Below are 13,082 nucleotides of genomic sequence, written 5' to 3' on the forward strand. Positions count from 1 at the left end.
AGTCTTATACAATTACCCGTGGCGTCAACAACACAAACGCCCGTCTGTACCTCTTCAGGTGGAACTTGAGGTATCTGAGGATGCTCCTGGTTGGGATGAAGGTGCAGGACATGCAGGCCAGGATCTTCCAGCAGCACAGGTTCCCCGGGCTTCCCGGCTGAGGCGGTCGCGTCATCTGCTTGATGAGTTGACAGTAAAGCTCGTCCCGCAGCTGTTTCAGCTCTTGGCCGGTCAACAGCAGACCCTGGATGATGGGCACCGGGTCGGCCACGCCCTCCAAGTGCTGCAGAGAGCTGAACACCTTCAGGGCTTCGTCCTGGAGTGTCGTGTAGCTTCGCTGTCGTGGAGCTGAGCCGGTGGGGATCGACAAAGAGATTTATTTTGGAGTTTTGTTACAAGGCTACCCAAGGCTATTTCCTTGTGTTTCCTGTAGCGGTGAGACTCACTGGTGAAGTGGAGGTCTCCGTAAGGCAGCGGCAGCAGCGGTGAGTGCAGCGGGTGGTGGCTGAAGCGGAGGATGGGGTTCCTCTTGTAGATCTGCTCCACCACCTCCAGGTTCAGACAGTTCTCCTGTGGAACAACAGGAGTCTGACTGTGAGCCCTGGATTCTGTGATTCCAGGGTCAAGCTAGCAAAGAGTTCCACGTCTTTTACGCCGCGGTGCTCTCTTACCTTGATGTCCTGGACGAGCTGCTGGGTGGGCGTGTCTATCGGAGCCTTGGTATCGATCACGTTCTGGACGGCGCTGGCCCAGCGCGTGGCCTCGGTCAGCAGCTTGCAGTAGAGACGGTACGAGTGCTTGCGGCCGTACACGATCACGTTCCAGTAGCCTGTGAAGACGCGGCAAAAAGTCGATAAAGCTACGTGGATCTGACATCACACTTGGCACTGCACGGCTGTTTTGTTCCCTCTTACCGGTCTCTTTGTAGACCTTCTCGTCCGGCTGAATCACCGAGCAGAGGCTGTTCAGCACCAGCGTTCCCAGCTTCAGGGCGTTCCGCTCGGAGCTCTTGTAGTAGTCCAGGGAGTTGTGGGTGAGCAGGAACCAGCGCTTCTTCAGTTTCAGCGAGGCTTTGGTGCTGTTCTTCAGCTCCTTGTGCAGCCAGCCTGGTGGAAGAAAAAAGAATCACGTTTTTTGTGAGAACTTCCTGTCGAACGTTGTTCTTCATTGAAGGTCCAACAGGGACGTTTTCGTGATCGCGGCGTCACCTCGGATGATGAACTCCTGGCCATCGACGCGGGTGTCTCCCTTGGATCGCTGCAGCAGAGTGATCCAGTGGTGCATCTCCTCGGGCGTGTCGGCGTTGCAGTGCAGCACGCGGTTCGCCGTGATCATAACGAAGGAGTTCGGCCTGTGCACAGAGACACACTGGGTGTTGGACATGCATCAAAAGAATTGCGCCCTCTCCTGGCTGTGGTTTAAAATACACTCTCTCACCTCTCGGGATTATCCGACGCACAGACCGAATCTATCATCCCCACATCCAACGTTCCCTGAAGAGACGGAGACAGGATGACGATTTTAGGGATTAAACGTGGACAATATGTCTACGTGAGTTAATCCACCACAGATTAAAGGACTCACCACGGCGTTCTGAGGGTTGGCCTGCTCGTCGTGCATCTCCCTGATCTCCTGCTCTGTGGATCCGTGGACCTGACTTAGCACGCTGAACCACTGGCTGTAACCATGGAAACCACATCGACAACGTCAATACTTCCTGTGGGGTTTAGGATGGCGCTCCTTCTTTGGAGGCTTTGATGATTTCGTTGTGTTGTCGTGAAAGCCGCATGGATTTTAATATTGATATTTATATTTTTGTGTGTTTGTTTCTTTAGCTCAGCGTCCAGAATCCTGCTCAACTAACCACACGACTTACCTGGCATCCTCGGCGGACTCTGCGATCAGGTGGTAGGTCCTCTCTGCCATCACAATGTTGATTCCGTTCTCTTTACCAGTGTTATCGATGATATCTCTGCACAACACAAAAACACACGATAAAATCGCCATGACTTAACCGTGGAAAGGAACTACCTTTTTCCTGTACTTTGCTTTGATATGCTTAGATATTTATATTTTTTGCTAATTTAATACACTCAAAACTCCACTCCGTTTGTCCTTACTTGGCGTCGCGCATGTCCAACACGCCCTTCATCTTGTCCTCGCCGTCGTTCTCAAAGTACATGAGCTTGCTCTGCCGCAGCACGAACCAGCGGCGCTTCCAGTTGCGGCGGGACAGCGTCGACGAGCCGCCTCCCTTCTTGTGCAGCCACCCCTGCTTCAGGGCCTCCTGCTTGGCCCGGAACCACAGGAAGGTCTCGTCCTTGAGGACGCACCAGCGCCGCTTCCACGTGTTAATCAGACCACCTGGAAGACGGGGTGAAAACGCGAGGTCACAGAAGGTTTACGATTTAAACGTTGTCTGATGTATATAGAACAAGGTTGGTCGCCATTTTTAAAAACGAGCCTTGTCGTCACCGCGCCGTTTGACAGATACCTTTGATGTAGAGGAAGCTGTGGAAATACGGGAGTGTGACGCAGCTGTAGACGGAATCCCGCCGGTACGACAGCTCGTCATCGGTGTCGAACCTGTCGAAGTCGTCTTCGCTGTCCTCAAACTGGAACGAAAGCGGTTAAAGTTAAGACAACCAAGGCATGCTGTAACGACTAATCTCAGGTTAACAGGAGACACTCATTTCACTTAGGCCCTGTCCCAATACCTCCCCTAACCCTACATGTTTACCCTAACCCTACATTTTCACCCTAACCCTACATTTTTACCCTAACCCTACATTTTCACCCTAACCCTACATTTTGCTCGTTCACGTGTAGCGTGGAGCAAGGGTTAATGTTTTTTCTCCTTATAATCAACCCTCAAAATGTAGTGGGCTCTGATGCGGGCTTAAAAAGAAGTGGAAGATGAAATAACCCATGATGCTTTGCGCATTCAGCGATCCGGCTGATATTTTTCAACAAAGATGGCAGCTACATCTACCGAGGAACATTTTCGTTGCAATATATTTCTGCAAAATAAGCACGTAACAATGTCAAATTGTGTTGGAATATGTTGGTTTGATACACATCCAAAGGACCGTTGAGCTTTGAACACTAAAGGAAATAAGTGACGATTTATGAAAGCAGCTAGCTAACTAGCTAGCGAGCGGCTACCCACCGAGCGCCCCGAGAGAACACGCCCGCCAAGCACCTGGCAAACAGCCGCTGGCTAGCTCTGCTACATGTGTGTAGTTTTGTCAGTGTGTGGATGTGTGTAGCGACGTTCACTTGAACACGAATACTCTGGACTTGTCAGATTTCAATCACATTCGCGATACATCGTTTACGAGGACGGAGAAAAAATGGCGTTGACGGAAAAAACAAACAGCTGATCCGCCGGCATTTTTTTTGAATGAAAATAGTAGCACGCTCCACCGGTAGAATTGTCAACATGTGACGTAGGTTAGCACGTCTTTTACATTCACTACGCTAATTTGCATGGAGTGACGTCCCAATACCACTTCCTTCAACGAGGGGAATTTACGGTTGAGGGCGCTCAAAACCAAGGGGAAATTTTAAGGGGGAGGTGTCGGGACGGAGCCTTAAACTCACTGATGACTGAGCTCCCTCTGAGCTGAAGCGGTAAACCCCCGAGCTGTTGTACGTGCCAACAGAACCACGGTAATCGGGCGACCACTGTCCACTACGGGGGTTGGAGAACGCCATGCTGCCGCTGGACACGATGGCGCCCTCGTCGTAATCGTCCTGGTCGTAGTCCGAATCCTCGTCCGGAGGTATGAGCTCCACCAGGTCGTCGGACTGAGCCTCAGATGAAGCCTGGGGGTGGCAGTAGGCCGAGTCCCCGCTGGAGGAGGTGCTGTGGCAGACTGGAGGAGGTACAGGCGGCAAAGGCAGCGGCTGGTGAAGCAGGGCTGTTGACGGCAGAGGTGGGATCACACCGTCGTTGGCATACGGGTCTTCTTCAGACGAGTCGTCGCTGGTTCGGATCCCGCTGGTCCGCTGGCCGTCCGAGTGTCCGTGTTCGCTCGGGTTCGGAGAGTCTTTAAAGGCCTCATCGTCGGCCCCGAACCCTTCGTCCACCTCCTCTTCGTCGCTGCCTCTCCTCCGTCTGGTGTCCTTGGGCTTTTCATCGGCTTCGCCGACTCCCAGGGAGCTCTCGATGTTCCTCACGCACTCGTCAATCTCGTCGAAGTTCAGCGAGTCCAGGAACTGCTGCGCTGCCTTGCAGGCTTCGTCCTCCAGCCTCTGCAGCTCCTGGTCACGCAGGAGCTGCAGCCGATTAAGGGAGGCCTCGGTCAGGGAGAGCTCCTGCTGCTCCTTCTGCCTCTGCAGCGCCTGGATCTCCCGCTCCAGTCGTAGGATCTCCTCCACCTGAGAGGCTTCATGAGGACGAATCGCCTCCTCAAAGACCTCCTCTGCTGACTCGAGCTCCGCGACGGCATCTGGAGATGTTGCCACCTCCTCTGCAGGCTGCTCAGACTGAGCCAGAACCAGAGAAGCTAACTCCTCTGCACGATGCTGCTCCTCCAGTCTTCTGGCCTCCTCCAGCTTAAGGATGAAGAAAACGGAAAATTAGTTTGATGTGTGTTTTCAGACGATCGTCTTGAGATTATAAGATGCGTCATTGTACCTGTTTTTCAAGTCTCTCAGCCTCCAGCTTCAGTCGCTCCCTGCTCACACACAGATAAACAGTAAGAGATAAGATTTACCAAAACAAAAGTAATTGCATTTCCTGCCTTCTAGTGACGTTAGAATCCCATTAAAGCCTTTTTTTGGAAGCATAACCGTACATCATAGACTACACAGGCTTTGAAGTACGGTGGTCGTGCTTATTTGTTAATCAGATTGAGGATAACGATGTCGCGTCCTCGGCATTGTTTCTGGGAACTGGTGGATTTTTATCAACCGTTCCTTTAACTCGATCAGCCCACCTCTCCAGCTCCTCCTCCACCTTCCTGCGGTGCTGCGCCTCCTCTTCCCGCCTCCGTCTGTCCTCCAGTAGCTGGCTGTAGGTGCGTCGGGCTAACTGGCCTCGCAGGCGCCTCTGGAAGGTGAGCGCCGCCCAGCGGAGGAGCAGGAACTTCCTCCTCCAGTAGAAAGCTCGGTAGTTCTTCTGAATGACCACTGCGCACTGCAGCAGCTTCCTGTACTGCTTCCTGCAACGCAAGGGAAGGACCGCGTCGGTAAACCATGCAGCCAGTTTGAACGTTAACCGCCGGTTCTTATGGTGAATGCTGGCGTTCCTTACCTGGCCATGTAGCCCATGACGTGGGCCTGGATGATCATGGCTGCCTTCAGCACCTCCACCTCCCTCTGCTTCTCCAGGCGATGCTCCAGAGACTCCCGCAGAAAGACCTGAGGGAGGACAACATTTTTGTTTTATCATTTTATATTGGTGAAGAAGTTTGCACACCAACCTACCAACCTACCAACGAACCAATCTGCCATCTGACCAGTCTACCTTCCAACTGACCTGGAGACAAAAGTCCTATCTTCCAACCAACCTACGACTGTCCAACATCTCTACCGACCAACCGTCCAACCTACCAAATTAACAAATTACCCCCCTACTCGCGTCAGATCTATATATCTACCTAACTAGCTGTCAATCAATCCACTGACCAAACTATCTTTGTGCTGACTCGCAACTTACGTACTAGTCATCCACTCGACCGTACCATTTTCTTTTTGGTAATGTTACGACAAATTTGACTCTTTAATGGCTTTAGAACAAGATGTGGAAACTAAAGACTCTTAGACCCTCAAGTTTTTCCCATATTTTCTCCAGTCATTGATATTTATATGACATTTTAGCTTTTTGTTTTGATAGGACGGAGCATATTTGATATCTGTTATTTTTTATCGCTGGGCACGTTAACGGCGTCAATGTTAACGCACGGCGCGTTTCCATGACGACTGACGGGAAAAAGACGCACGTGACGTCATGTTTACGTGACTCCCGATTTTTAAAATGAGTCCCTAAAGTAACGCTAAACTTTAAAAACAGAAGCTCACATGTACGCAGTGCACAGGTACGCTAGTTATTTGTTAGCGCTGCTCTTAAACAGACCGCTCCAGAACGCTAATGGCGCTAAAGGAGCTAACTGCTAATCGGTGCCTGGACTGGCACGTAAACATGACGTCACACGCGTCTTTTTCCAGTTAGTTGTCATGGAAACGTGCCTTGCTTTAATGTTGACGCCATTATCGTGCCCAGCACAACTACTATTATTATTATTCTGGTGAATTTCATGATTTAATTCATCATTTGTTTTCCGAGTACGTGAACATAGCTGCTGTACGGAGGTAAAACAGCGCAGAGAACAATGCTGCAGCCACTGCTTTACACCGTGCATTCACTACACTCGCACACCATTATCGCACACACAGACATTATGAATAAAAGATTTACAAGTGAACAGAATTAAAAAGCGACATCTCTATAGCATGAAGTGAATTTAACAGTCACTCCCTCCCAGAGGAACAAGTCAACGGAACAAAGCGACAAAGACGGACGGGACGACGTTAATCAAATCCAGATCCTCCTCCTTCTTTTGTTCACGCCGCTAAAGACCGCTAAAGATTATACTGTGGCCAGTGATTTCACTGACATCTCTGTGTGTGTGTGTGTGTGTGTGTGTGTGTGTGTGTGTGTGTGTGTGTGTGTGTAAAAAAACATCTTACAGCCACTTAGTGCAGCTGCCCACTGTGGGAGGCCGAGCTGCCGTCCATTCACAGAGTAACCGGGCCCTCAGAGGGAGGTCCGCCATAATCTGATCAGGGAGGGAGGAAAATTAGATACGGGACCAAGTTTCAGGCGACTGTAGTGAAATGTGACGGCGCTGCAGGGGAAACAGGAGTGGATTATTCCTTTCTCCTGATGAACACTGTGTAAATGTGTAAATGTGAACTTTGTCAGGGTGATTACAGACGAGCGGCTTTTATTCAACAGGGAAACAAGACGTGCACTGTACGTGTTTTCAGCATTGACGTCTGCTACATACGTGTGTTTCACATAGAAATCGACAGCTGTGGAAATCAACCATAAAAAGTCTGAGTTTCTTAAAATACAAACCAAAAAAAAACAGCCAATAAATAAACAGCAACAAAAAATCCACCAAAATCAACCATAAAACAAGAAAATAATTCAACCCACAAATCGACCCCCCAAAAATAAACCTAACAAATCGACCAAACGATAAACAAAACAACCTCAAAATATTTATCGTCCAACAAATCAACTGAAAAAACACAACCAACAAATAAACCTAACAAAATCCAAACCCTATAAACATTTACCGTCTGACAAATCGACCCAAAAAAACAACAATTTGACAAAAGATTGACAAAAAATCTACCAAAAACACAACCAACAAAAACCCTAATCCCTACAAATATTTACCATGCGAAAAATCGACCAAAAACACAACAAATGCAATCAAACAACTAACAAATCAACCAAAACACAACCAACAAATCAACTCCCCAAAATAAACCTATTAACAAACTGACCAAACGATAAACAAAACAACCTAAAAATATTCAAATTGACCCAGAAAAACCAACAATTTCACAAAAGACTGACAAAAATCGACCAAAAACACAACCAACAAAATCAACCAACAAATAAACTCAACTAAAACCCTAAACCCCCAAAAACCACTGACTATATTTATGTGCACAGCACGACGACGACACATTTACGTCCTCACGTGAGCAGTAAAAGTGTGTCCTCGTTCACCAGAGTGTGTGTTTGCATCTGAATGGAACGTTTAAATCACTGTGTCTCTGTTCATTAGTGCGAAAAAAGGTGGAGCCTGAGCGTTGTTTGGACAGAGAGTGACTCACTGTGACGGATCAGAACCTCAGGTCAGAACCTCAGGTCAGAACCTCAGGACTGAACCTCAGGACTGAACCTCAGGGCAAATCACTGATTTTCTCTATGGCCTTTGGTGTGGGAGAGTGAATGGTTTACAAACGTCAGTTTCCTGTTGTTAACACAGATTTCACAAATTTACCCATTCAACCATTCATCTTTCCATCCATTCATCCGTCCACCCACACACACACACACACACACACACACACACACACACACACACACACACACACACACACACACACACACACACACACACACACACACACACACACACACTTCCTCCACTGCTGTCACAGTCACGCTGTGATCGAGGATCTGTGTCGACCATCTGTCATCTCACAACACACACACACACACACACACACACACACACACACACACACACACACACACACACACACACACACCACACACACGCACACTAGCATGTTCTTCCTGGTCTATTGTAGTGAATCAGAGTGACAGACGAGACCGGAACCAATATCTGTTGGATTCACACTTCAGGTGCTCTGGACCTCCATTATTCATGAACCCCCCCCCCCCCCCACACACACACACAGAGAGCTATTGTTCTTAGGACTCTTTAGCATTGTCTAAACAAAGCCTCATCGCTAACCTTAACTATCACAACTTTAGTGCTTAACCCTTAACTGCGATGCTCAGAGAGCCATTTAAAGTCATGACGAGTCGTCAATGTGTCCTCACAAATGTGTCCTCACAAATGTGTCCTCACAAATGTGTCCTCACAAATGTGTCCTCACAAATGTGTCCTCACGGCCTGTGACGCACAAACAAGTCAACATAAAAATATATAAAGCGTTCAAAAAAAAATAATCCCAGAATCCTCACCTTGGTTTTTCCCAGCTGCCACTCTGCACTGCTGCTGTCGTAGTGCTGCAGCAGCTGGACACAGCGCCCCCTGGGGTCGTCTGGTGATGACGCGCCGCGCATTAGAACCTTGTACCTGGAAAAAGAAACGGGTTCATCGGTGAAGTCGATAAGTTAACGTCGGGTTTTGTTCCGTTTGCAAACCTTTAAAAAACATTGAGAACTGAAGAAAAAAGCAGATTCTCCTCTGGCTTTGTTTTAATGAGACTTTTATTTTGAAAGCTGCACGTTTGTATTTTAGTGTTGATGTAAATTAAACTTTGAAAACTTCATGGTTACGACAAGGTTACATTACAGTAACTCAAACTGTTGTTTGTGGATTGCAGAAATCAGACTTTTATTTTGAAAATAACGGTTTCATTTCATTGTGGATGATAAGAAACTCAGACTTTTAATGTGAAAACTTTACGTTAAATTACAGTAACTGTTTTTTTTTTTTAATTCTTTTTGAATTCTGTTATCGTGTGGATGAACAGAAAAATACTTTTATTTTGAAAACTGTAGGGTTTTATATTAGTGTGAATGAACAGAATAATACTTTTATTTGGAAAAGTGTAGGGTTTTATATTAGTGTGAATGAACAGAATAATACTTTTATTTGGAAAAGTGTATGGTTTTATATTAGTGTGGATGAACAGAAGGAGATTTTTATTTTGAAAACTGTAGGGTTTTATATTAGTGTGGATGAACAGAATAAGACTTTTATTTTGAAAAGTGTAGGGTTTTATATTAGTGTGGATGAACAGAAGGAGACTTTTATTCTGAAAACTGTAGGGTTTTATATAAGTGTGGATGAGCAGAATAAGACTTTTATTTTGAAAGCTGCAGGTTTGTATTTCAGTGTGGATGTAAGTGAAACTCGGACTTTTAATTTGAAAACTACAAGGTTAGGTTTTAGTGTTTGTGGATTGCAGAAATCAGACTTTTATTTTGGAAAGCCTGGAATTATATTTTGGTGTGGATGAATAGAATAAGACTTTTATTTTGAAAACTGTAGGGTTAGTGTGGATTTTAAATTTAGATTTGAGATGACAAAACTAAAGGGTTATATTTTGATGTTGGGGGAAACAAACAAAAATGGAAGTCGAACTATTATTTTGAAATGATGTTTTAGTGTGAAAGGACACAACCATCAACCACATACACATCTGTGATGTCCTAAAACTGTGGTGTTTGGACAAACCTGGAGCAGAATTCCTGGAAAGGTCTCCGGATCGGGAAGCCTGTGCGTCGGATCTTGACCGTCTCCAACATTCCCGAATATCTGAGCTGCTTCAGAACCACGGTCTGGTCAAACTGGTCAGGCATCTGGAGACAGTGATGATGATGATGAGAAACCAGGACAAAAATGAGTTGCACGTTAAATGTCACTCTCCCACACCAAAGTCCATAGAGAAAACCACTGAATGTAGCTCACGGGGACGCAGGAGCTGCTGGTCTACTGCTGCCTCGTGTGGTCACTTTGTGTCACTGAGTTAAGGATTTTGAAAGCCGAATTTTACAAAATAAGACACAGTAAGTTAGTGATGGAGGCAGCAGTGGATCAACAACTCCTGTGAACTCCTGTGTCTCTGTGATGTTAAAATCACTGATTTTCTCTATGGACTTTGGTGTGGGAGAGTGAGTGGTTTACAAACTTCAGTTTACACAAGGAACAGTGAAGATAAATACGTGAACGTGTTCTGACGACGTCGTAGACTTAAACGGACAAAGGAAACCTTATCTGGAAAAAAACCTGTTTGTCTTTGCGTCGACCTTAGCTCCGCCCTCCGTTCGTCCCCAGGCTCCGCCCCCCCCCCCCCCCCCCCCCGTACAAACATCCACGTTTTCTGGACGTCACTGTACGTCTGTGCTACGCATCGAACTTCGCAATTCGGAAGCGAGACAAAGAAATGTACCAAGTACGACAGCAGCAACAAATCAAACACAGTGGTGGTTACAGACGATGGTTCTGTGGAAGCCTCTGTCCCGGGGAGCCCTCTCACCCTCTCACCCTCTGACCCCTGGTGGGCGTCGCGGGGCTCTGCATGAGAGGCGTCTTTCATGCTCGCTGTAAAAACCCCTCTTTATTTGCCTGATCGGCCGTCGATGGCCCATTTACACGGCGCTCGTCTTCTCTCAGGAGCGTCAATGGTGCCCTTTAACAACCGCCGTCCACAGAGGAGCTCATTAGCATAGCCCGCATTAGCATAGGTCCGGACAGTGGAGCGGTGTCAGGAAGCTGACCTCCTGACCTCCTGCCTTTATTATTCATATATATCTACCTCTGTCAGTTCCTCTGGAAAGTAGTTCCCTGAATCTGATGAATGAAACTATTGTGAAATCACAATCAGGAGATTTCAATTGGTTTGAAATCCAAACGGCCAAAAGAAAGTTGTCCAAAACCTCCAGATTCTCCCTTTACTCATATTTTCACAGCAAATCCTGACATTTGAGAATCAGAACTTTCGACTTAAATCATCTCAACGTCACCGTGGACGCAGAAGACACCCAGAGTCTTTGTCCAGACTAGCGTAATCTGAGTCACGCTACGTAAGTGACCTTCCTGAATGTTGTCTCGAGGCTTATCGCGTTCGCAGACGATGCAGCGATTTACCTCGTCCAAACCTAATTTTTGCGGCAAATTAAAAAAAGCCTTTGTGGCTTAAACCACGCTATAAAACAGCCGTACACAAACTTTCTAATAGGACGACCCGCAATTAGCACAATTAGCAGTTAGCATTTTGGCGACGTGCTGCGTTGTTTACTCTCCAGCCTCCAAGCAAAGTAGTTTTTTACCAAATTTTAAAGCCACAACACGAAACAGGAAGTAGCAGATTCTGCCGGCGCTAACAGAACTCCAGGCTCCGACATCGACAAAAACAGATGCTAACACTCTAACACTTTAAAGTAGAAACCAGCCGTTTACAGTGATCTGGATTTGTTAAAAAGAGGATTTTGAACCTTTAGAGTTGCTGCAGGCCATCATTTTGAGCTCTGCTTCTTCTCATTTGCACAAACAAATATAATTTTTGTTGTCAAACGTTTGTTTAACTGTGATGTAAATCAGCGTCAGGAGGCGCAGAGATGATCTCAGAAATGATCTCAGAGATGATCTGACGTCTCTGCAGTGACGTGACGAACAAAAGCCAAACTCCGAGTCTTTAGCTTCAGCTCAAAGACATTCAACAGGACAAAAGGGGGCGTGTCTGGGCGCTCCCGGGGGGGGGGTTGGGATGAACCGGCGGGGGTGAAAAAGGCAAACAAATCAAAGTGGAGAATAGATGTTCATCCCTTCAGTGTCTGCATGTGAATCATGAGCTTGTTCTACGAGGATTTTGTCGTCAATAAATGAGGTTGAAACTCGATTTGAAGAAGCAAAGATCTGACGACCAAATTACCACAATTTCCACCAAAGATTTGAAAACTTCATTCCAAAAAATCTCTCTTTCACGACTTAAACCATCTAACGTCACACAGAAACACCTGGTTCCTTTGTCCAAATCCAGGCGTCCAGGTCTGAATGTGGGAACCAGCAGGGAGTGGAATCCTCTGACTTTAGGGGGAACAATGTTTCTGTGCGTGGACGGACATAAATCCTGCAGGATTTAAGCTTAACACGACTTAACTTTCTCTGACGTAAACCATCGAACGCACGAACCACGGAAAGAAAGATAACGCGACAATTAAGGTTCCTTAGAACGTTCACTTTAGCTTCGTTGTGGACGTTTTTCAGGTGATATCGCGTTCATTTTGCACAACGACACAAACATGATTCCTTGAACCCTGGCGTCGTCAGAATTCTGCTCCAAAACCCGAAGAAAGTTCATTTGTCGCGATACAAATCATAGAGAAATTGTTCAGTAAGGTCAAAAAGATTTGGCTAATATTAGCAAGAAAAATGACCTAAACGCGCAGATTCACCGACAGAATTAAAACATTAAAAACTCCATCGTAAAAGAATCATCGTACATTTATATCTCTCTCTGCCTCAGGTCGGATGTTACGACCAATACTTTTGAAGTACTTTTAAGTTTATATGTACGCTTCTCGTGTACGCAGATGATACATCGGTTTACCTCGGTCAATCCCAATTTTTACGGCAATTGGAAAAAAGCCTTTGTGGCTTCAACCACGCTATGTTTTTCATTTAAAAACAGCCATACCCAAACTTTCTAATATGATGACGCGCTATAAGCACAATTAACAGTTAGCATTTTGGCGAGATTTGACGTAGTGCTGCATTGTTTACTCTCCAGCCTCCAAGTAAAGTCAAACACTTTGGCTCATTTTCGCAAAATTTAAGCCACAACACGAAACG

General features: G+C 46.5%; 2 protein-coding genes across 2 annotated transcripts in view; both read right to left on the minus strand.

The window, feature by feature from the left end:
• The window catches only part of LOC310942586 (tripartite motif-containing protein 16-like), a gene marked incomplete at its 3' end in the record, with an annotated part of 323,438 nt that overhangs the window by 250,551 nt on the left and 59,805 nt on the right, over positions 1-13,082 (minus strand). The window lies entirely within an intron of this gene.
• The window catches only part of myo10 (myosin X), a gene marked incomplete at its 5' end in the record, with an annotated part of 56,201 nt that overhangs the window by 3,088 nt on the left and 40,031 nt on the right, over positions 1-13,082 (minus strand). The window contains 16 exons of the mRNA XM_083907549.1: positions 51-348; positions 447-570; positions 672-829; positions 915-1,106; positions 1,209-1,351; positions 1,438-1,493; positions 1,585-1,678; positions 1,877-1,972; positions 2,121-2,364; positions 2,495-2,615; positions 3,604-4,560; positions 4,643-4,682; positions 4,944-5,168; positions 5,261-5,367; positions 8,744-8,858; positions 9,966-10,090. Of these exons, the coding sequence (XP_083763675.1) occupies positions 51-348; positions 447-570; positions 672-829; positions 915-1,106; positions 1,209-1,351; positions 1,438-1,493; positions 1,585-1,678; positions 1,877-1,972; positions 2,121-2,364; positions 2,495-2,615; positions 3,604-4,560; positions 4,643-4,682; positions 4,944-5,168; positions 5,261-5,367; positions 8,744-8,858; positions 9,966-10,090 (3,095 nt within the window). The remainder of the gene's footprint in view (positions 1-50; positions 349-446; positions 571-671; positions 830-914; positions 1,107-1,208; positions 1,352-1,437; positions 1,494-1,584; positions 1,679-1,876; positions 1,973-2,120; positions 2,365-2,494; positions 2,616-3,603; positions 4,561-4,642; positions 4,683-4,943; positions 5,169-5,260; positions 5,368-8,743; positions 8,859-9,965; positions 10,091-13,082) is intronic.

This window comes from Microchirus variegatus, assembly GCF_963457635.1.
Source record: "Microchirus variegatus genome assembly, chromosome: 21".
NCBI lineage: Eukaryota > Metazoa > Chordata > Actinopteri > Pleuronectiformes > Soleidae > Microchirus > Microchirus variegatus.